This window comes from Rutidosis leptorrhynchoides, chromosome 1 (genome assembly GCF_046630445.1).
Source record: "Rutidosis leptorrhynchoides isolate AG116_Rl617_1_P2 chromosome 1, CSIRO_AGI_Rlap_v1, whole genome shotgun sequence".
Lineage (NCBI taxonomy): Eukaryota > Viridiplantae > Streptophyta > Magnoliopsida > Asterales > Asteraceae > Rutidosis > Rutidosis leptorrhynchoides.
This window is the reverse complement of record NC_092333.1, coordinates 63,433,540-63,458,971: the sequence shown is the minus strand read 5'-3', so window position 1 is coordinate 63,458,971 and position 25,432 is coordinate 63,433,540. Positions and strand designations below refer to the sequence as shown.

Genomic DNA, 25,432 nt, shown 5'->3' with positions numbered 1-25,432 from the left:
TGAATTTGCATACGCGGTTTAGGAGGTTCATGAATACGGACGGAGTCCTAAATAAATCAAACGGTACTAAGAGAGATTTACAACTAACGTTGCGAGTTCGAAAATGGCTTAGGAGACATCGTCTCCCTTAACCCCCAATTGGTGATAACCGGAACGGAGGTCGATTTGGAACATACGGGATTCGTGCAAAAATCATGAGGTCATGGATGCGAGGGAGAGGGTATCGGTTTCCAACCGAAAATTTCTTAGTTCACAATAATCTATACATAAATGTAGGGCAACAATTTCTCCTTAATGAATAGGTTTTGAGTTCCTTAGTTCTATTGGTGTCGAGTTCAATTTCTTAACGTATATCCTCCGATAATATTTATAGGCACACAATATTTTTCCCGTTGGTCGCTTAAATCGCCTAAATAGTATCTAGGGGAAAAGATGGAAGGTAATGAGTACAAGTCAAAGTATTGGTTGTAAAACGTCTAGCGGTAATCGAATCGAACAAGTATGAAATATACGGTTTGTTGTGAAGAAACGTACCCGTGACTAGTCCATCATCGTCTCGGGCATCCTAGGTGTCGATGTTGTAAGTTCAACGGCGCGCGTTGGTTTTTGCTTTATTCTTTGGGCATTCATTCCTAAAATGACCCGATTGGCCACATTTGTAGCAAATACTCGGCTTTGGTGCGTCGGGCCCCTTTTGAGTGACGGGGGCGGTACTTCCACAATACTTGGCAATATGACCACTACCTTGGCACCGATGGCAAATTAGCTTGCCACATTCACCAAAATGATGCTTGTGGCATTTGTTGCAAAAAGGTCGTGTCCCGGCATAACTTTTCTTGCCGACGGGGGTGAGAGGTTCCTTGGAAAAGTTGTTGTTGTAGTTACTCGATTGGGGGGCTTCCCTTTTTCTTTTGTTGTCACCCGACTCATCCTCGGCTTTAGGTGCCGGCACTTCAATCTCGTCTACCGTTTCGATCAATTGACGGGCCATATTCAGGGCCTCTTGGTGATTATTGGGTTTGGATGACATTACTCCTTGTTTGATGCTCTTGGGAAGACCATCCATGTAAAGTTCAACCCTTAGAGGTTCGGGGGTCACGAGGTTTGGGCACATCAAGGATAGCTCAGAAAATCGTTAATTATATGCCTTTAGGTCATTCCCGACCGCTTTTAAAGTTCTTAGTTCGTGTTCGAGCTTACGGGTCTCTTCGCGCGGGAAGTATTCGGTGATCATCTTTTTCTTTAAGTCGGCCCATGAGAGTGTGTGGGCTTCATCGATACCCACCGACAGCACATACGTATTCCACCATGTGAGGGCGATACCGGCAAAAGTGTGGGTGGAATATTTGACTTTGTCTTGGTCCCGACAACCGCTTATGCTAAAAACGGCTTCTGTTTGCTCAAACCATCGGGTGAGCACAACCGGTCCTCCGGTCCCATCGAAGGTGTGAGGTTTGCACCCCATGAAAGTTTTGTAGGAGCAACCCTCGTTTGAATTACCGGTTCCATGGTTGTTGTGGTTGTGGTTGTTATTGATGTCGGAGGAGATACTAGCCATAGCCGCACCTATGGCGGTGGCTATCATGCGTTGAAAAGCTTGTTCGGAAGTTTCATTACGTGGTCCGCGACGGGGAAGCATTGTTCCTTCAAGACACAAGAATATCGTTGATTAGTATTCTCAATAATACTAATCATGATAGGGAATGATGATGTAGAGAAAATTTTCCTTGACTCGCCTTAAATTCTTTATGTCATAATGTCGGAACGTCCATGTGAATCACCGTAATATAATCCCGGAAATTATATTACCCTGATTCTCATGTGCATTTAACATTACTTCATAAAGTCAAAGTGGCGCGTCAACAAAATTTATCAACGTAAGATCAAGATCGAATACGAGTTAGATATGATAGAAAAGTTCGAGTATAAATGCACAATTAGTCAAGTAATCCCTACTTCAGTCTATATGCCGGTTGTAGTCTAGATTCACCTATGTACCCTATGACTCGGGGTGGACACAAATGAACTCTAAATCCCTACAACCAAGGCTCTGATACCACTTGTAGCGACCCCGACAAATCGTCAAGTGACGGCGTCGGCTACGTGGGTCCCATTACCTGATTATAAGTCTTTAAGATAACGTTTGACCAAAATATGTCGCCTTCATTTCAAAATAAAGATTGTTTCAAAGTTTACAAGAATTGTTCAACCAAAAGTTAAGTTACAACGTTATAAGTACGATTGAAATCTAGGCGACACGGTTTAAAGTAAAGTCAAAAGGCGCTCCATGAAATGCATGTATACTCGACATCGGATGCAAGTATCAAATAGTGAGCGGAAGCATGTATCACATATCGTGCAAGACCTGAGAAAAACATAGAAATCTGTCAACGAAAACGTTGGTGAAATCATAGGTTTAGTAAGTATTAAACGTTGTTTTTGAACCACAAGATTTTGTATTTCCATAACGTAGATTATCCAAATCATTTGCATTCCAAAAGTGTTGTTATACGCGAGCACTCAATTATCAAAACTTAACCAACGTTACCCCATCACACAGTGCTAGAACCCACACTAAAACACAAAAATATATTTCATCCGCATAACGGTAGCGAACCGTCCGAATGAGGGTTTGTTAAACCCGTATGGCCACACAATATAAGTTCTCGCTTACACCCTGCAAGTGTAACTAATGATAATCGAATTGAGGCATTTTTGTTCTAACTCGCACGTGGAATGTTTGTTTTCACACTTGTGTTCAAAACATAAAAGTAAGTAGTACAAGATGTAACAAAGTATATGTTTTCTCAGCCCACGATTTAAAAGTATAAAAGTTGTTGAAAAGGTGGGACTATGATCTCACCTCGAGTGCACGAGTATAAAGGTACTTCAACAAGTAAACGTGTGCATGAAAGTTGCTTAGCCTTGACCTAAACAAGTAAGTTATATCAATTAACCGGTTACGACACAAGGTCGGGTGAAATGTGTTCAATTAGTCCTATGGCTCGTTACGACTCGATTAAGTATAGCATGTGAATCACGTTGTCAAGTTTCATACAAGAAACAAGTATAAAAGCATGTTAGAATGATTGTATAAAAGTTTGGTTAAGTTTGACTAAAAGTCAAACTTGGTCAAAGTCAACGAAAAAGTCAACGCGTTCGGGTCGGGTCCCGAACTATTTTTCTATGCTAAGTATTCATATACAAGTGTATTAAAACAAGTTTCATGTGAATCGGAGGTCGGTAACTAGTCAAACATTTCGCGTGAATTGGGACGAGGAGGTCAGAATCTGACCAGGCACATCCGCGCGCCGCGCGGGGATGGGGCGCGCCGCGCCACCCTCTGGGCAGACACTTTTCTGTTTTTCACAAGTATGCACGAGCTAAAAACCAAATAACCACATTTTATGATCCGTAAACAATTAGAACATGTATCTTATATCATCGGAAAGGTAATTTGACGAGGAAAACACCTAGACACATTTCATCAAGCAATTCAACACTTACAACAACCCAAAACCGCATTAAACGTTCATAATCAAAGTTTCAAGTTCTAAAAACGCATTTCATGATTCGGGCAACCAATTTACATGTATGATATGCCGTTTCGAAGGTAATCAAACACACATTGCAACTAAACACTTATCAACAACAATTCATAGCATTTGATGCACCAAAAGTTCATATAAAGCTTATCAAACCCTAATCCAAGTTCACAAAATCATTAATCATGTTCTTGGAGTTTCCTTAATCAACCTATACATCAAAACGAAGCTAATGATACTAGTAACACTTTTAAAACATGCACTTTAACAATCTAACAACATTTGATCATCCAAAATCAAGGATTTAGCAAGTAATTTTCATATTGAACTAGTTACACCAAAAACAACGAATCGAGCATACAAATTACATACACGACATCACAATGAGCCATAGACACTAATTAACAACATTTCAAGTCAAAAACACGAATTTAGAGAAATCTAGAGTTTTAGAAATGTTACCCAAACTTGATGATATTGGTATCAAAATGTAGAGGATGAAGAGAGGATCACGAAAATGTAATTTGTTTCGATGTTTGCTTCTCCAATCGGATTTAGATGATGATTGAATGAATTTGGAATTTGGGTGTGTTCTTGCTAGAGAGAAAGAGAGAAAGAGAGAGAGAGGGAGATGGTTGAATGGTGGTGATTGGGGTGGACTAGGTGACCTAGTCAACTAGTTTGCCCCGTGTCAATTTTAGTCCCTCGAGTTTGTAGTCGGGTGCGGAAAATACCTAAACGGAATATTTTAAAACGCGTATTAACGGGAGATATTAAAATCCGATAACGAGAAATTTAGAATGTTAGCTAACGGAGGTTACGAATCTAGATACGAGGAATATTATCTAAAAAGAAAAAAAGACGGCGTTAAAAATAATTTAACGGAAAAATGCGGGATGTTACATTCATTAGGACCGCCACTAAATTGACACCTATTATTAATCATTTGAAGAATAGGTCCTTTAATTTCAAAATTTACCTCGCCCGTGAGCGGAGTAATAGCACTACCTTGTCCGGTTCGAGTCGCTTTCATCCTTTCTGCCATTGATTGTCTTGGTACCAACGGTCTTTCTCCTTCCATTTCAAAATTTGGTGGTTGAACTGGTTTACCAAAGTCTGAATATCTAGGCTTGGTGGTACTTGATTCTGAATCAAAAGTTTCCTGCTTTGATGAAGATTCAAAAATATCAAGCACTTCTTTTGGAATTCTACCAAGCTTTCTATCCGGTTCTGTCAATGGTGTAAATAATGGAGATTCTGAACTTCGGGTATGTGGCATATGCAACCTATAATCTGCCAATCACACAACTAACAAAAACTATCACACATACCGATTCTACAAAATTAAAAATCAAAGACTATTAATAATTTAAAATAATTAAGAAACTACTTAATCACAAATTAGTTAATAATCCTATTTTGACACAAAACTGTCCCCGGCAGCGGCGCCAAAAACTTGATGTGCGAAAAGTGTCGTATAAAATTGTCTTGTAAATAATATGGAAAAATACCGATTTAAGATTGCTACACACTAACGGGCAGTGTACCCGATCGTGTAGTAGTATAGAAACTGGTTTAGTTCCGTGTATCGTTCCAAGGACAGTTATATCAGTCAAACTAGAATTAGAAACTATATTATGATTAACTAAGTGAATTAAAGTAAAAGTACAAGTTTTATGTTTTGTGGCTGTTTTAACGATTTAGCCAAATCAAAGAAGGTTAAATGTAAAAACAATATTTTTAGTCTTTTGGTTTATAAGATGCAAATAAATACAAATAAAGCAAGTAAGATAGTTTTGAATTAAATCAAAGAGATGAAATGTTCATCTAGATATTTTACCCTCGGTATTGGATGTAAGTTTAGATATTAAGCCCTGATTGAATACTTAGGCGTGTAGTTATCTAATAGATTAACTAAGAGTTCTCTCGGATAAACACGCAAATACAATATCAAGCTCAAGGGTTCCCTTTTTACTATGGTTCTTGTATTTGTAATCAAATAACTATAAGTATGCTAATCACCTAAATCGACTCACCAAGAGTTCTCTTTAGCAAGTACTCAAACTAGAATTACTAAGCGAGGGTTCCCTATAACTTAGACCTTTTCGTTTGTGACTAGTTGATCAACAAGATTAAAGACTTGAATAACAATTGCCTTTGCGTTCGCTCTACACAATTCATTCCTATTTTGTTTAACCGTTTTAATCTAGTTTACCCCCTTGGTCCGGTTTAGCAAACAATCAACCTAAGACAAGTTGATTGTAAATCAATATGATACATCAACAAGAGTTCTCTTTATCAACAACATATCAATTAACTAGATACAAATGGTTTTAACAACAATAAGCATGGTTCTTAATTCAAGCTTCAATCTATCACGCATAATACATTCAATCAATAAGTTTACATCCAATACCTTGGTTATTAATCTAGACAAACATTATAGAAACTAGCCAACAATCATGGTAACATACAACAATACAATCAAATTATAAACTGAAATCATTTCTGAGAACAAGTGAATAACCTACAAGAACAAGAGTTCTTGGATGAAGAAGATGTTGATGGATGATGCCTTGATGTTGAGCCTCTTCAAAGAGGTTGGAATTCTCCAATATGCTCCTGAAAATCGTCTCTAAAGCTCTCTGGTTCGTACTCCTTTGAAACAGTCCCAAAAATGAGCCTTTAAAGTGGAGAAATTAGGTAAAAAGCAGAAAAGTCGGGTACACCTACTTCGGGACGTCGTCCTAAAAGGGAGGACGGCGTCCCAAAATAAAGGGCAAGACGGCGTCCCAGACCACCTAGACGGCGTCCCACATTAAAAACCAGGACGGCGTCCTGCAATGGTAAACGGCGTCTCGAAATAAAGAACAGGACGGCGTCCTCCTAGGCAAGACGGCGTTCTACTTGGCTTTTAGGCACTGTTTCATTTTCTTTTTAATATTAGTTCATTTGGACGAAGTCTAACATATCGGAAGCCTTGTTTTATCATTTTAGAGCGCTATCTTGACCTTAACTCGTATCGGGATCAACCAATGTCATAAATTATCAAAACTCGTTGTAAATTACTCTTCCGATACAAATTCGCGCATCTTGACATATCACTTGTAGATCACCTTCATTAATTTCGATTATAGAGCGTTTTAAGCGATATTGCGATAGATATATAAGATGTAATTGAGCAATATCACCCTTCTTCAATGAATAAAGGTTTGTATTTATAATGGGAAAAGGTGCAATGAAGTGTTGCAATATTTTAAAAGTGGTTATGATCAAAGGACACAACTCTTGGCAATGAACATGTTTGAAAAGGTGCATTAGTATCCTAATAAAGCACTTAAACGTGTCTCAAAACGTCCAGCGATACAAAACAACCATTTGTGAACCGTTGCAAAACGTTTAGGCAAAAGTTTCACTTTCATGGTGCGGCGCACCTCATCACTTTCATGTCTTATGGAGCGGCGCACCATGGAGTGGTGTGTCGCACTCAGAAACACCCAAAATCACCCATTAGCTTCTGATGTCGATTTTGTGATTTTAAGTTATATGGTGCGGAGCAATGAGCTTCCATTGCGGCCCTTCACTCTCTTATGGTGCGGCGCACCAACTAGCGTCGCACCTTATGCCTAGACAGCAACTTTAGTTTGTTTTTATCAACCAAAACCCAACTTAAGCTATGTTTGTAGCTCTTTGACGGACGTGTAGTTCACATTTTCCAAATTAAATCCGTTCTAGAGTATTAGAGATTGCTTCACTTTCAATGTAGCAAATTCAATACACTAAAATAATTTTATTCGATCACACTAAAATCACCAGCAATTTTAAGCTCAACCGTTTCACTATACCTTTTTCCTATTATTTTGAAAGGCCAAATAGCTCATTGTTATTATTTATTATTATTTTTACATTATAGAATATTACATTTTACATATAAAATATAAATCAAGCTTAAGAATCATTTGAGTGAAAAAACATACGTGCCATACTGTACTGTATGAATTACACAATGAGTATTATTGCCGCTTGATGATCAACTGCTTAATATTGAGAATGAAAAAAACGATAATCGTACCTGATAGGAGTTGATCTTCAGTTACTGATTAATCTATTTGAGCAATGTTAGACAAAAAGTATGAATTATAATAACCTTAATCACAATACTGATCTTGTGTAATTGATTGTTTGAAGATCGTTATTCAGTTTTGGTGAAAAGTTTGGTAGCTTATTTTTAAAAATACAATATTGGAAACTAGATAATGACGTGAAATAGAAAAATACTCCGTATAAATTAAATTATATTTTTATATAATATAATATACGTTGTCTTGAAACAAGCACGTAATTTTTTTTCTTTTTTTTTGTTGGCAAAAGTATATATATATATATATATATGGTAAAGATCAAGCATGATACAAGTTACAACATTGATCAGATATGATGATCTGAAGTTCGTGATCGAACAAATACAAACATCATCGAAATTGAAACAAACTAAACCCTAAAACAATATGCCAAACATTAGTGGTCAAAGAACAATGTCCACCTGCACTCCTGCAAAAATCCAAACCTACCCATATACAACCCCTCGAGCCCGGCCAGGCTCGGGAAAGACTACCTGAACCGCTACAGCACCATCTCGACACAAAGAGCACAAATCGATCATCAACAAAACTAGCGAGCACTGTCCACCAGGAAACCCAAGAACACCTCCCATGAGGCCAACAAACCAAATAAGCCCCTTAATACAGACCCAACAACCGAACGGGCGGTCGAAAAACCCTCAAGAGACCACCACATAAAACCTCCTTTTCCATATCGACAAAGTCGAGTACGTCGGCAACGACGTTGTTCCAACCCGAACCGGAAACAACGACAGGGAAAATGGAGCGAACTGGACCCGACCCAGCAAGCTAAGACCAAAATCCGCCCTAAATCGAACAACAAAGTCCAGCAGCCGGAAACCGACCGGAATCCGGCCCCCAAACCAACTGTCGATGGTGAGACAACCAACAACAACAGTCAAGGAGAATACCACCACCATTTTCAAAACAACATGACAACCGGAAAGGAAACAAAGAGACGGAAGACCGGTAACGATTCCGGGAAAAAACACCCCGGAGCAAAAGCTCCGACGCCCAAGATCTGACCACCGGAAGGGGAAAATAATCGCGACTTAGCCAAAACACGACCTACACACCCTATTTCTCAGATCTACCAAGAGATCGTCGCCTGAGATCATCAGGTGGAGGTCGAAAGTTGCCGGAGACGAAAGACCAACACCCGACCGGAGAAAGCAAAAAGAAAAAAAGAAAAGAAAAAAACGGAGAGGATTGTTACCTTACGGAACCCATAAACATAGAGCTTGTTAGCTACATATCTTTGCAAAACATTATTTAACCATAAATATTACCACTTCACATAAATGATACTCCGTAATATAAATATAAACAATCTCTTTGACAAATATAATTATTATTTTTTATATATCTCAATAGAAAAAGAGTGATGACATTTACATAATCATTTTTATGTACACAATCAATCATGTTTTACATTATTGTACTATACAACACTATAGCATGATTGATTGCGTACATAACAAAAATGATTGTGTATCCCATAAAAGAAACATATAACATATTATCCAACCGACTTTCAGGCACACTTTCAGTTAGAGTATATTAATTCTTTTTTGTTACATGAGTGTTTGAGATTACGTTTTAAATATAATATGGGATTTTTGATATTTGATTATTATATTTTTACTGAAAACGGGAATAATTGGGAAAAAAAATGCTTGACAAAATATGATTATTTGCGACATACTGTATATTATCAGCAAACAATTTGAAAAAAAAAAAAAAAAAAAAAAAACATGTAGAACGACTATTTGTAACAGTTAATACTCCCTTGATAAGATTAGTAAGAACCAAAAACTAACAAGTGATCAAAGTTCATGATAAGTAAGTAAAAAAAATACGGGTAGTACAAAAAGTACACAAAATAGAGATTACATCATGACAAACCTATCATTTTCTCTCAATACTTCTTGTAAAGGTTTAAAAAAGCAATGACAATGAGCACAATATAAGCTACGCTAGCGGCAAACGATATCAAAAGAGACACGGTTACTCGGTAACAAAATGTGTCGAACACATTACACACTTTATCCCACTTCACATGAGAGTTGCCTTTGTAGCCGATAAGACCAACTGAACCAGTTGCACCAATAGCCGAGAATAGTAGTGCCACCATGACCAAATCCAAAATAGTTGTAATCAATGTCACAAGCTTACTTTTTCCTCTGGTTACGACAGTAAGAATCAATGATGTTGCTGCATATGAAAATGCAATTGCATTCGCAATCACCAAATACCTGTAATGAGGAAATCAAAGTTAGTATCGTAAAATTATATTGATATTGTTAATGAGACTAAAGTAAGATATGAAATAAGAACATGATGAGATAATATAATCAACCATCCAATATAATCTGGTTGCAGTGGCGGAACTTTAACGTGACCTGAGATGGGCCGAAACTAATGAAATGGGGTAAAAAAAAAAAAAAACTTTTGTTTTTTTGTGTAATTTTTTTCGGAAATCGAGCCGGGCTGGATACCCGTTTTACCTCCACAACGTTCCGCCTCTGAGTGGTTCAGTCATAATATATTTACATAAGATCTCAAGTTACCATATTAGAACCAGCTTAACATGGAGTGGCCAAGAGAAAATGTTGGAAAGGATCATGGGATTATTGTGTAAACAAGTCGAGTCAAGCTCGACTAAGCTTGAGTTCGAGCTCAACTTGTTTGCTATAAGTTTGAGCTCGGCTATAGTTCGATTCGTTTGTATATATAATATTATTATTACTATATAATTGCTTATTGATTGTAATTATATTATTATAAAATTAATAATTTATATAATTGATAGGCTTGTTTAGACTCGTGAGCTTTTTTAAGCTTCATATATAAAGCTCGAGCTCGTTTACTAAACGATCTTCAAAATAAGTGCAACCTTGGGCTCGAACTTGGGCTCATTTAGGCTCGACACCGATTGAGCTCATAAGGAGTCAAACTTGAATAGATAACGATCAAGTAGGTCATTTACACTCATACACGGGAAAATCTAGTTAAACTACGTACCAGGGGCGGATTTGAGGGCGTGCAACACGTGCGCTTGCACAGGGCCCATAATCTCAAGGGGCCCATAATCAAAAAATATGCAGTCCTAATGAAAAACTTAACATAATTTTTGTATATACAAAAGGTCCATTTTTTATTGATTGCACAGGGTTCATATGAAAAATTGAAATCGACGAAACGGCCCGTACATCTAATTAAAAATATTTCTTTTTTCCCGGATAGTCTAAACAGGAAAATGAATTTAGCCTTTCTAATAAAATAATGTAATTATTTGGATCACTCGTTGTATATAATTGAAATGAAACAGAGAGATCGGAAACATACACAAACGCAGACAAGTGAGTCCACTTAGCAGTGACAGGGAGGTTGACAGGCGGCAGCGACGGAACAAGAGTGATAGCGACGGTTGTGTTCTGTTTATCAACGCCAAGAACCACAGCAGCGACTAGAGTAAGTGCGAGTGCTAATAACCTTATTACCAAATCCTTGATGTTAATTGATCTTCTGTTAATCACCTCCATCTCTTTATGATCTGTTTCCATATCTATATATGATGATTATGTAATAATAGTATTAGATTGGATTTGGTGATTGATGAATGATGCGAAGTTGCAAATTTCATGCTAGTGTATTTATACAAGTGCTTGTGAAATTCATGATCCCTACTGGACAAAATAAATGTTCACATTTAATTAAAATTTACAGAAGGGAAACGGTGGACATTATAAATTTATAATATTCGATGAAATTGTTCAAAAGGATAATGTATATATATCATTGAAATTGTTAAGGTAACTTCAACATTTAAATTGAGATGCATTAAGAAACACGATAACATAAGTATAATGTTCGATATAATGCTTTTAAAATTGTGTATATGTTCAGTAATATACTCTTTCCAATAACTTCTCATACCAGACCAACCCACTAAAATGCAAATAGGGATCAGAAATGTGGTTAATATCACGAAGAATAAAGAGATACTGACTATACCTAAATAAAAATGGATGTTTTCATAAAGAAGCTTTCCACAAATTGAGATTTGGCCGTAGAAGGATCAAATAGTATCCGAAGAACAGGGGAATACAAAAAAGTAATAAGAGAGGCGCACAGACCAATCAATCGTATCGGTCGTATTCTTGAATTTGGAATGAAAAGAGGAGTAATGCTTCCTAGCACGGGACACAGAATAAGACCACTTAGATCATAATAGCATTCACAGAAATGTTCTAACATAGAGTACAATCTAACATTGAAGAGATTAGTTGACAACAGTCAAAAGATGGGCGCCTAATTCCAATACAATAGGGGTCTATCAGTGCAAGTCAGCTGAACACCGTGATTGATGAGTGGGTAGGTGGGTTAGGTGCACCTCTCGCCCAGTGGGAAGTAATGAGGCTAGTCTCCCAGCTACTGTTATTGATACATTCATTATAAATCCATTAAAATTGTACATTGTTTTTTATACATTATAATTGTTAACGGAGAATTTATTATGGTCTTTGAGTGGTCTATATTTAATATTAGCTATTATTATTAGTCTTTTGGGTTGCCTTGTAATTTCTATATAAGCTTGTATCGTTTCATTATTGTGGACAAAGAAATATATATATAATGTTTAACAATAATTACTTAAAGCATGATTTTGATAAGTTCATACAAAATTGATGATGAAAATATCAACACTTTAACTATTTAATTTATGATGCAATTTCGTTTAAAATGATAACTCACACATCTAACACTAATTTATCAACAAATATGTTTATGATGAGGCCTTTTGGTTTTAATGTGCGATGCATTAATTTGACAAAATTACGCTCGTCGTCCCTGAACTTGTATCCAGCATTCTCAGGTCATCCTTAAACTTTTATTTTTGCTGGCGTCGTCCCTATTGTTGTACTTTGTAAACTCGACCGTCCCTCCGTCTACATGCCGTCCATTCTTTCTGTTAAACTCACTCATGTGCAAGACACATGAGGGTATTTTAGTCTTTCTATTAATTTTTATTTAAATTTAAATAATTAAAAAAATTTCTTCTTTTCTTTTTATCCTTTATCATCTTTTTCTCATCTTCTAATTTCAAACCCACTGGCTAGTTTGCTATCTCCAAACACTCAAACAAATCTACTACCTCGAACAAACAATCAAACATATCTATTTTTTAGATTCTTTTGGCACAATAAAAAATTGCAAAGATGTGTGAGTTGGTAACTGGTCAAAACTGATCCTAAATGGGTTGGCAAAGACTTACAAATACTTTTTCTCCATTTTTATAAATTATTAATAATTCACTAAAAATAAAAAATGTACCTTTCCCATTTCAGGAATCATTCTAAGCTTGATTGGCTTACCCGATACCTATCATTCTCACAAGGTTTTTTATTTATTTATTTATTTTTTTTTTTTTTTTTTACAACCGAAATTTCTCAAATCATTTATAAATAGGTCAAATTCACGAGTGCTATTAAGTTTTTTTTGGTTAAAAAGTCAAACTCTTTGATCAAGTCAAAATTGACTCGAGTGCAATTAGTTGAGTGACTAAGCTTCGGAAGGGTTTCCTTCGGTTTACGTGATGAGTATGAGGGGTGTTGTGGTGGTTAACTTTTGCTGAGCCTCCAAGGTGAGCTTAGAAGAGTAATCAGCTGTGGTAAGTGTAAAATGTTGATTAATTGCTAAATGTGTGATTATGAGCAGTATTTATAGGCATAAGATGGCGGTTACCAAGGATAACCACCACTAGCCCACTAAACCACGATTACCACTCCTGAAATCCTTTAATCATGCCTACTAACTGCTCCAAGTTCTCCTGACTTGTCGGACGGACAAGTAGCTGTGCAAACCAAGTCAAATGTTAACGGCACGCTACGGGTGACGTAGCGTAGCCGTAGGGGTAATCGTGGCCTAAGAGAAGCGTTGACTTGGTATCCAACCAGGAGTTGAAGCTAAACGTCCAACTACAGGATACGCCATGTGTCACACGTGACGGCCATGGCGGGACGTACGTCATTAAGTCCCCCCAGTTTAGATGGAATCAAATTGCCTTTGATTGTAACCAAACTATATTGAATAAAATATTATAAAAGGCCATCATTACTGACACGCCGTAAACGTCAAATCATGTTTCCTCGTAGGGTGTGCTAGGGGATGATGTCAGCAATCATTACGTTTTACAGCTGTAAAAATGAAACGCCACGAATCCAACGGCTATGGTTCAACATCCCTAGGACACGTGTTCGATCAGGATCAAAGCCCATCAACTGGGCCCACAGTAAGTTTCTTCTATAAATATGGTGTTTTTACCTCCTCATTGTTACATCTCTTTCTCCGCTTCCTTATTATTAAAAAATTCTTATCTCCTCTCAATACGCGTGCCGTTTTCATTCTAAGGTAAACCAAAATGTCTAAGGCTAACGTTTCTACGGAAAACACTACCGTTACGACGGAAGAGATGGAGAAATTTATAACCGAGTATCCGGTACTTCGAGACGTACCGACGATGGTAGCGATACCCGGCCAGCGTGCCGATGAGCCGCCACAAGGATACTTTACCTTGTATTGGAAAGCGCTGGCGTTGGGCAACTTGCGTTTTCCGTTGAGCCCATTCGTGGCGGCTGTGTTAGACCATTATCACATTAGCGTCTCACAATTACATCCTCACACATGGCAGCGTGTTATTATTTTCAAGATGTTTTTTAGGGCACAAAATAGACCCGCGAGTCTGAACGTTTTCCGAGCGACATTCAAACTCACTGCTTCCGGAAAGGGTGGTACACTTTTGAGAAAAAGTGAAACTTTACCACCAAGAAGTCTCCGTCCCTCCATGATTGGAGGGGAATGTTTTTTTTTGTCGGGACTGAACTGCTGGGCGAAGGGCGTGCCCACCTCGCACAATGGCATTCCAAACGTTCTCCAGACGTCTCCAAGACTCCAGACCTTGACCAAGGGGAGCGGGAGCTTTTTAATTTGTTTAAGGACGCTACGCTAGAGATGCGTCCTTACGGCGAGGTGATGCTAAAACTCTGCAATGTTCAGCATTATTGGCCATGGAGTGACAGAGTGCCATTAATCATGTGCGACGGAAGGGGTATGCTCTTCGTGCCGCTACGTCTTTAAACTTGTAAGTATTCTGCTCATGTAATTTTTCTAACTCAATTTATTTTGCAGAGACGGATTTCAACATAGTTCTCCGCCGCCCTACTCTTAATGGCGTTTCCTTCAAGAGATTCCCAAAAGCCAACCTTCCGGAAGGTTATCCCTTGAAGGGAGATGATGTTGCTGCTGGTTCATCCACCAACGCTGCCAGCGACGTGGCAACGACCCCGGCTCAACTCCTGTCACCAATCCGGATCCGATATCCGTCGCTGTTCCCCCAATTCAGCCGGAACAGCAACTTCAACAGCAGAAACGCCTCCATTCTCCCCCAAAAGTGACCGTCCCAACTGGCGGTCACAAGAAGAGGAAAACGCCAAGAGAAGTTGCGGAAAGCAACTTAAAAACTTTTGAAGATATTCCCAGCCAAGGTGGGTATTATGAAAACCCTGATAATAACCCCGCTACGTCACCAGAATCCCAATGGGAGAAACTAATCAAGTTTGTTATTTCTCTAGGGTTACGCATGGGAGTCCCTATCGTCCATCTTCAAGATTCATCCGACGCCCAAGGAAAGGCGTCGGAAAAAGACATACTGACGGCATCCGGTTCTGGCGGCGTGTCCGTCCAACGTTCTACTTCTTTGGAGGAGCCTTATTCTCTTGGTTTTGGGAAACAACCCACCTTCAGCCAAATGGAGACCATGTGGAACGTCGACACTCTGTCGCAGTTTGAGTATCTGCAATGGATTTGCCCTCCGGTACTTTATGAGGCGGTCCTAAAAATGCCCGATAGCGCCGCTCGTCGCGCCAGGGTTCAGCACATTTATGAAGGGTTTGTGTTGACCCGGGACGAGCTACAGCGGACTATTGATCTGGATCAACGTGCCCATCGCACGGAGGCTGACGGTAAAGAGCTGAATGTTGAAATTGTCAAGGTCAGGAAGGAGCTGGAACAGGCTAAGCAAGCCGCTGTCGCAGCAGAGGTTGAAAAGAAGCAGGCCCTAAGGGAGGCCCAAAAGGCTATCAAATAGATGGCCTTGCACGCTGAAAAAGAACAAACTGCGCTAAAGGACCTGGAGGCGGCGCATAAAGAGCTGGCGGAGGAGAGAGCCAGTAAGGATCTCCTCACCGCCCAGAACCAAGAGTTGTCCGCTGCCAAACGAAAGGTAGCGGACGATTTTCAAGAGCTTTGCAGCCTCATCCCCTCTATTTTTTATAAGGCTCTCAAGGTACCGGAGGTAAAGGAGCCGTTCCAGAATTTGGTTGACGCTACGAGGAAAGTGGAGCGTTTGGACGCGTATACCACATTGGTGGAACATGTTGAAATAGCAGAACCAATTCCGGAGGCAATCCGAGACATGGCGGATGAGGACGCCTACGACCTCCATGATGCGGCGGTTAATGCTTGCGCGGCCATTAAGGTGCCGTTTATTGAACAGATTGGGTCGACGCCGGACCTTACCTTGGCTAAAGTGAAGAAGATGATCCCGTAGTTGTAGGGATTTTTGTAATTCTGTACTCATTTTTGTTACTAATGCAATAGTTGTAATTAAATCAATGAAATATCAATTCCTTATGATTCTTGTTATTTTACTTTGTGTTCCAACTGTAGTAAAACATGTTTATATAAATATGTACGTACCGTCGTCACGACAATGTACCGTTTGTCAAGGTTACACTTGATGATTGTCGACATTGCACTCATCTACTTAGTGCTGGGATTAATGCGACGGATACGAAATTCGGAGGCATCCCCTTCCGAGGTGTGACAACCCGAAAATTTTCGACCAAATTTAAACTTAATCTTTATATGATTCCGACACGATAAGCAAAGTTTGTAATGTTGAGTCTCGAAATTTTGGAACTATGTTCATACATTCAATTACCCTTTTGACTATGCTCGACGATTCACGAACGAATATATAAATGGATATGAATATATATATGTATATATATATATATATATATATATATTATAACTTGAAAACGTTAACAAAGTATTAAATGTATAATATTTTAGATTAAACGTATTTGTCTCAATATATGCTTAATATATTCATCTACGGAATTAGAAGATAATACCAACGACTGGATTAGCAGATATTTCAACAATTATAAATCCCGTAAGTATTGTGATAAATCTTTGTTGAGAGGTCCACCTTGATTTAAGAAATCTTTCCTTTTTGACTGTATTTGATATATAAATAACTTGCAACGTGTATAGAAAAAGTATTTATATATTTTGTATATATATATATATATATATATATATATATATATATATATATATTAAGGTTCAAAATTATTTTTGTAAACAATAGTAACACCCATTTATTGTTCCGTTTGATAAATAAATATTATATACAAATTTATATTTTTCTAAACGAAAATATATATTTTACAATGTGATAATGCATAGAATTGAATTAGATATAAAACGTTTTGATATTATTAAGTATATTTTAATAAACAACGAGGAGTTGATTTATAGAAGCAAATGACCAAATTACTAAAATGTATAAGTTATACTTTGAGTAATATAGTTTATTGATAATTTAAGATTATATTTTGACAAAGGTACGAATCACGAAACGTAAAGTACAAGTTTTCTAAGCATACGAAAATGCATTCGAGAAACCGGAACTGAGACATTAGTCGAGCGTAAACGTACGAGTCATCGGACCAAAAATTAAAAGTCAACTATGCACGTGAATATAATATAATATATAATTAATTAATATAAATTATATATATTATATATATATTATAAAAATATGTCGACAAACAAAACAACAAAAAATTGTGAGCTGGATTTTGGGGCCATGCGATCGCATGAGAAATAGGCATAAAACTCATGCGATCGCATGGCAGTCAGGATTCAGAAACATTCTATAAATTGGCCAGTTTGTTCGACACACACACACACACACATATATCTCAATCTCTGCTCTCTATATTTATTATTATTATTATTATTATTATTATTATTATTATTATTATTATTATTATTATTAATATTATTATTATTAATATTATTATTAATCTTATTATTAGGAGTATTATTATTAGTATTATACATAAAATACTACGACGAGGTCATGAGCAAGTTATTTTCAAAACAAGCTTTTCGAGCGGGATAGAGCTAAGGAAACTATGGGTTATAGCTATGGAGATTATGGGTAATGTTCATGGGTATTATTCGCAAGTCTAATTTAGTGTTTATCATCTCCGTTGCGTCTACGTACTTTCCTGCAATATTGAATCACAATATTGATACGTGAGCATTCATATCTTATCTTTTATATATTAATAGTGTATACATGTCTAGTGCTCGAGTATATATGTTTATGCATGCTAGTATGCTAAATTTCGTCGTTAAACAGTTTATGATGAATCACGAATTAAATACATATATTACTAATAAAAGGTATATGATATGCATGTTTTTGGAAAGCTGGCAAAAAATCAATAACTTTTCATTTAGATATCGTATGATTTCGATGAATGAATTAAAAGATATGATCAACTGAATTATGATTGACGTTAATTGAAATTGCTTTTGAATCTGCAATTAATATTTAAACAACTTGTTTATAAGATTGATAAATTGATTTTTTTAAATATTACCAGCGGAGTAAATGAATTCTTATATAAGGCACGTCTCGTTTTGTTGAACAATTGTCAAAATTGATTGTTTTATCATTTTTTAAGCTCTTATAAAAACTATAGTTTAATTTTACAAAAATTAGGAAACTATGTGAAATGTTAAAATGTTTCGATTGCCATGATTATTCAACTATTGTATTGAGTCAGATTGACTTTTTGAAATGACTTTTGATAACTTTTGTATGTCGATCTCGAGCATTAGGATTGTGATACACTATGACCTGACCTAGCTTGATAGACAATTATTGACCAACATATGTTCTCTAGGTTGAGATCTATGGTTATTTGGTATTCCAAGTTTCGGTCACATTTTGGTGAACGACTTTATGTGCTGCTAAGGTGAGTTTATAGATCCCTTTTTAAATCCTTTAAATATTTTGGGCTGAGAATACATGCAATTTATTTTAAACGCAATGGATACAAGTACATACTTAATTCTACACTGAGTTTGAATCGAAAATCCCTTAGCTCTGGTAACTAGCAACTGCCAGTTATAAGAACTGGTGGGCGCGAGTAGTAGTATATGGATCCATAGGGCTTGATATCCCCGTTCGAGCTAGAGCACTAGCCTTTTAACGGATGTATGCTATTTGAGAAGCGTACACGTTGGTTTGCGTGTATTATTAAGATGATTATACAAAGGGTATAAATTATATATACGTTAAGTTTAGTTACCAGGGTGCTCAATTTCGTAGAATATTTTGATAAACGTTTCTGGATGAAACAACTGAAATCTTGTGATCCACCTTTATGTACAGATTATGCAAAATATTAAAACTATGAATTCACCAACCTTTGTGTTGACACTTGTTAGCATGTTTATTCTCAGGTTCCCTAGAAGTCTTCCGCTGTTTGCTTATATGTTAGACAAGCTATGTGCATGGAGTCTTACATGGCATATTTTTCAAGGAAACGTTGCATTCACCAAATCATCACCGTGCATCTTATTTTGACTGCATTATCAACGAATGTATTATGGTAAACTATTATTTATGGTGATTGTCTATATGTAGAAATCATCAAACGTTGAAAACCTTAGAAATTGATATTCATTTATTGTGTACCTTTTGAAAAGAATGCAATGTTTACAAAACGTATCATATAGAGGTCAAAACCTCACTATGAAATCAATGAATGATGTATTCGTCCAAAGGGATTTGGAAGGATCGTCACAGTTGGTATCAGAGCGTTGGTCCTAGCGAACCAGGTCTTGCATGAGTGTGTCTAACTGATAGTTGTTAAGATGCATTAGTAAGTCTGGACTTCGACCGTGTCTGCATGTTAAAAGTTTTGCTTATCATTTCTTGTAGGAAATTACATGCTTATCATTCTTAAGTCTAGACACATTTTCCTGCATTTATTGCATAAATAGTGTATAGACAAAAATTCATATCTTAGCGTATCTGTTACTGTAAACTTTTCCTGACATCTTTCGAAAATTTCTCCGTGATTTATGGAATTTGGTATTATATATGCATATGTAAATTATGTATTGAAGAATACCAAACTAAATTCTATAATCTAATTCATATTAAAAATCATCTCCCTAATTATACAAGACGGATCTTGTATCTAGTTCAAATTCCTTAAACTCTGACAGCTATTCCGATATGGATATTCACCTGAATTCCGAAGACAGTGTAACCGGAATGGATCAACCAATCAGCCATCACCTATTCTGAATGAATTGGGGATGGGTTCGTAGCCTACTTAATCATTGGAGATAAGAAGAAGGTGATCCCTTCCGTCCACCACATTCCCCTCTTGGCGAAGAACCTGAAGCACTTACCGGCGAACCTGTTCGAGACACCATTTTCTCTCTCATTTCCCGAGTATCTCGTCACGATAATATACTATCTCAAATTCTGAATCTTATTCATCCGCTCGTCCGAACCAACAATCATCCCGGTGTAATAGAAGAAGTCAACGAGCTTTGCGCTCGGGTAGTGGCTTTGGAGAATATGGTGCAAAGGTTACAAGTACCAGCAGCATCACCGGCATCAACAGTACCACCGACAACAACACCAACAGTATCATTACCACCACCAACAACAACATCCGCATCCCACACCTCAACATCATAATCTGTACCTCAAACATCAACGTCATACGCACCATAGATACCAAGGAATACCAACAACAATAAACGATGAAGTATTGATTCATAACTTCATCGAAGAAATATTCTGTAGAGAATATGTAGTTTCTAAAAGTTTTAGAGATTATATATTCTAGTCCTAGTCGAAAACCAGATGAGATTAATATTATGTTAACTCATTAAATCCATGATTACATCTAAAGAAAATATATATGTAGGTATGTTTTCATAAAGATTGTAATTAAGAAAATTCTTTTGTACAAACTGTTAATGGTGAGAATATTTTAACGGGTAGGTAATACCCGATAGATATATAAATTCATAATTAATATGTTACATTCTCCGATTCTGATTCAACAAATCATCAACTATACTCACTACTTTCATAACAATATATATATTCTTTTATAAAAATCAAAACAACCATCCTCATTCAAATTTGATTACATATTCAGATTTTGACAAATCAGAATCCAAGTTAAGATTTAACAGAAGATATCACTCTTAGATTCTTACATCTTTCAAATGCCATACTTTGAATTCAAAACTGTTCTAGAACATCATATGTATACATATAACATTCATCTCTTAGAATTATGAGCTTTCATTCTGAAATTCTGAAAAGCAACCAGTCTACGAATCAATACTCTGAATGCTGAAAAAGCTGATGAAGCAGCAAAAACTGTAAACGACTTTAATAGTCAAAAGTTTGATGATAAAGAATAGTGTGTTGGCAAAGCTCAGAAAAGTTGGAATTGGAAAACGGATTTAGCAAACCATGAAGGAGGCTGTGGACAAATCACAAAGACTAAATCTGCCTTCAAAGAATCCAAATGATTCAGTATCTGCTGAAGTCATTAACGAATACCTTGCTCCTGACTCTAAACTTTTACGAACAAAATCTTCTTCATCATCTTTCGATATTAGAAATTCTAAGATATCATCATATCTTTCATTATAAATATCTTCGATGTTTCTGAAGATATCTTCATAACTATTGTTATCCAAAATCATTTACTTCTTCGTGCTATCTGTGTAAAATCATAAAAGAAACTATTTTAATTTCTAAATTCTGAAACTTTCGAGTTTAAAATATGAATGTTTCTGAAGTAGTGTTGGGAACTGAAGCATGAGTTAGTATAATATAATGATACTTGATCAATGTGATTATATTACAGTAAGTCATGCTGAGCTTCTAATGGAACGTGATAAAGGTTCACAGATCATACCCTCATCATGAACCATGTTACATAACTCTTTCATTCTATTTAACCTCTAAACATATCAATAAAATATTTTCTTGATGATTCGGTCTTTTCTAAAGTATTCTGGTAATTTGACAAATCAAGATCGTGTTATTACAATTTCCTTCTTAGAACATTAATTATGTTCATTCCGAAATTCATAACTACGAATTCTGGACCATTATTCGCTTTACTTGAATTCAGGAAGAAGAAAACAAGAGCATGAAGCTCCGAAATAGAAATGGAAGTATAAATCGCAGCAAATAAGAGAGAGCATTAACTGTGGATGACAATGATTATAGAAGATAGAAGCAGGAACTTTGAAATATAAGGGAAGATATAAAGCCCAACGACAACCCAGGAATTACAAACCATAAATATCGATGCATATAGCAATATAAAGACACGGGAGAACTAAAAATACTATAAAACCAAGAGTATAGTAGAAGTAAATAGATTTTTCTGGCGGCAGGTGAAAAAGAAGAATGACATATATGAACGTTAGAAGTATATCGAGAACCAGAACTAGATGGAGCATATTGACGAATGATTCAAAGTATGAATTAAAGGAGAAAGAATAGAAGGTGTGAATTATAAGGAAACAAAGGGGGTGGATTTATAGTAAAATATACGACAGAGCAATCAAAACAGATGATCGCATTTAAAGCGGATCCTAATTTCCTTAATTACCGAAGAATCAAATCTTATTAAGATTTTCTCCAAATCTCTTAAACTTCGGAAATCAATCCTATCTACGTCAAAAGATATGACGAATCTACATTTATTCATTTCACTCTTTTGTGATAGCTTCACTCATACTCTTCGTGTAATCAAATTGTTTATTCTATATTACTTGATGATGATAAAACTCTAATTTTTAGCTCGTATGCGTCATGCAAACATACTTATTGTCAGCCATGACCATCCCAATCAAATTTCGGGACGAAATTTATTTAACAGGTAGGTACTGTGACAACTCAGAAATTTTTGACCAAATTTAAACTTAATCTTTATATGATTCTGTGACGACCCGGAAATTTCTGACCAAATTTAAACTTTAATCTTTATATTATTCCGACACGATAAGCAAAGTTTGTTAAGTTAAATCTCAAGAATTTTAAACTGTGTTCATACATTCATTATAACCTCGACCAAATTCCGACGATTCACGAACCGTTATATATAAATAGATACGTATATGTATATATATATTATAACTTGAGAATATTAATAAAGTATTAAACGTATAATAATTTACACGAACGTATTTGTTTCAATATGATTTTTGATGAAATAAAAAAAAATATATTAAATGATTGAATTATCAGAAACATTGAATTATGATTACAAGTCTCTGTTGAGAGGTCCACTATGATTTGAGAAAATCTATTCCTCTTAACGATATTCAGAATAATTTGTAAAGCTATTTATAAATAAAAACAAAAAGTGTCATTTACGAAAGTTAGACAAAAGTTAGTGGAGAATTGGTTTCCATAATATTCTATTAATCTATTTTCAAACGTACAAAGACGTTTTCAGTTTAAAAAGAACTTTATTATTAAAACGTATATAACTTTTATAAATATCTAGAATCACTTTTGACAACTCATTACTTAACCAGTATAATAAATATAACGATATTTATATTTTATTTCATTAAATATATATAACGATTTAAATTAATATTATATATATTTATACGCATATTATACATACATAGTTTTTATACTTTTACTATACTTCAACTTTACCTTTACTTTACTTTTACTTTACTTTAACTTTAATAATTCACTTTAATAATTCATACTTTAATAATTCACTTTAATAATTCATACTTTAATAATTCACTTTAATAATTCATACTTTAATAATTCACTTTAATAATTCATACTTTAATAATTCACTTTAATAATTCATACTTTAATAATTCACTTTAATAATTCATACTTTAATAATTCACTTTAATAATTCATACTTTAATAATTCACTTTAATAATTCATACTTTAATAATTCACTTTAATAATTCATACTTTAATAATTCACTTTAATAATTCAAAAATCTATTATAAATATAATTTAATAGGTTTCATTATTTCATAGAAACTTGAAAATGTATTTCTCTAAACTCTCTCAATCGATTTATATATATATATATATATATATATATATATATATATATATATATATATATATATATATATATATATATATATATATATATATATATTTGCTCTGTATTATTTCAAGATATTATTAGTATACATAAAATATTACGACGGAGTGCTGTCCGAGTGATTTCAAAATAGTTTTTTTTGAATGAGTCGAAGCTAAGGAAATTATGGGTTATAGCTATGGAGGTGATGGGTATGGTTCATGGGTATGCTCGTGAGGTCAATCTAGTGTTTATCATCTCCATTGCATCTACGTACTTTCCTGCAATATTGAATCTTAATATTGATACGTTCGTGAATCCGAGGCCAACCTTGCACTTGTTAAATGACGTTATATGTATTTTTACTACGAAATACAGTATTGTGAGTTTCATTTGCTCCCTTTTATATATACCTTTGGGACTGAGAATACATGCGCTGTTTTTATAAATGTTTTATGAAATAGGCACAAGTACTAAAACTGATTCTACGTGGGTTTAAACCAGAAATATACCCTTAGCTTGGTAACATTAAACTACTTGTCTATGTACGGTAGACGGGAATCCTAAAGATAGATCTATTGTGCCTGACAAACCCCATCCTGACTATGGGATGCTTTAGTACTTCGAGGTTATATTAAACACACCTGATCTGGTGTACTTCAGAGGGTAAAACATGAACATTAATGCTTGTTACCGGGTGCCTACAACTTATAGAATACTTTTATACACTTGCGAGTGTACATATATTTATAAACGGAAATCTTGTGGTCTATTAATATATTGAAATGATTGTTATGATAAACCTATGAACTCACCAACCTTTTGGTTGACACTTTAAAGCATGTTTATTCTCAGGTATTAAAGAAATCTTCCGCTGTGCATTAGCTCATTTTAAGGATATTACTTGGAGTCATTCATGGCATATTTTGAAAGACGTTGCATTCGAGTCATTGAGTTCATCAAGATTATTATTAAGCCAATTATAGTTGGATGTATTATGAAATGGTGTGCATGCCATCAACTTTCGTTGTAAAGAAAGTTTATCTTTTAAAAACGAATGCAATGTTTGTAAAATGTATCATATAGAGGTCAAATACCTCGCGATGTAATCAACTATTGTGAATCGTTTATAATGTATATGAACGGGTCCTTTCAGTTGGTATCAGAGCGGTGGTCTTAGCGAACCAGGTCTGCATTAGTGTGTCTAACTGATAGTCGTTAGGATGCATTAGTGAGTCTGGACTTCGACCGTGTCTGCATGTCAAAAGTTTTGCTCATCATTTTTGTTGGAAATTACCTGCTTATCATTCTTAGTCTAGACGCATCTTATTGCATTGATTGCATGAATAGTGTATAGACAAAATTCATATCTTAGCGTATCTGCTAATTCATATCTTAGCGTATCTGTTACTGTAAACTTTGCCTGACATATTCCGTAAATTCCTCCGTAATCTACGAAACCTTTTGCTCTATATAATTAGAATACC

At 35.7% G+C, this 25,432-nt stretch overlaps 1 protein-coding gene across 1 annotated transcript; it reads right to left on the bottom strand.

The window, feature by feature from the left end:
- Positions 1 to 9,568: 9,568 nt before the first annotated feature.
- LOC139860813 (CASP-like protein 1E2) lies at positions 9,569 to 11,301 on the bottom strand. Its single transcript, XM_071849362.1, has 2 exons — positions 11,015 to 11,301; positions 9,569 to 9,921 (listed from the first exon to the last, which is right to left on the bottom strand). The coding sequence occupies exons 1-2, from the start codon at positions 11,230 to 11,232 to the stop codon at positions 9,585 to 9,587; spliced, it is 555 nt and encodes a 184-aa protein (XP_071705463.1). The 5' UTR covers positions 11,233 to 11,301; the 3' UTR covers positions 9,569 to 9,584.
- Positions 11,302 to 25,432: the final 14,131 nt, after the last annotated feature.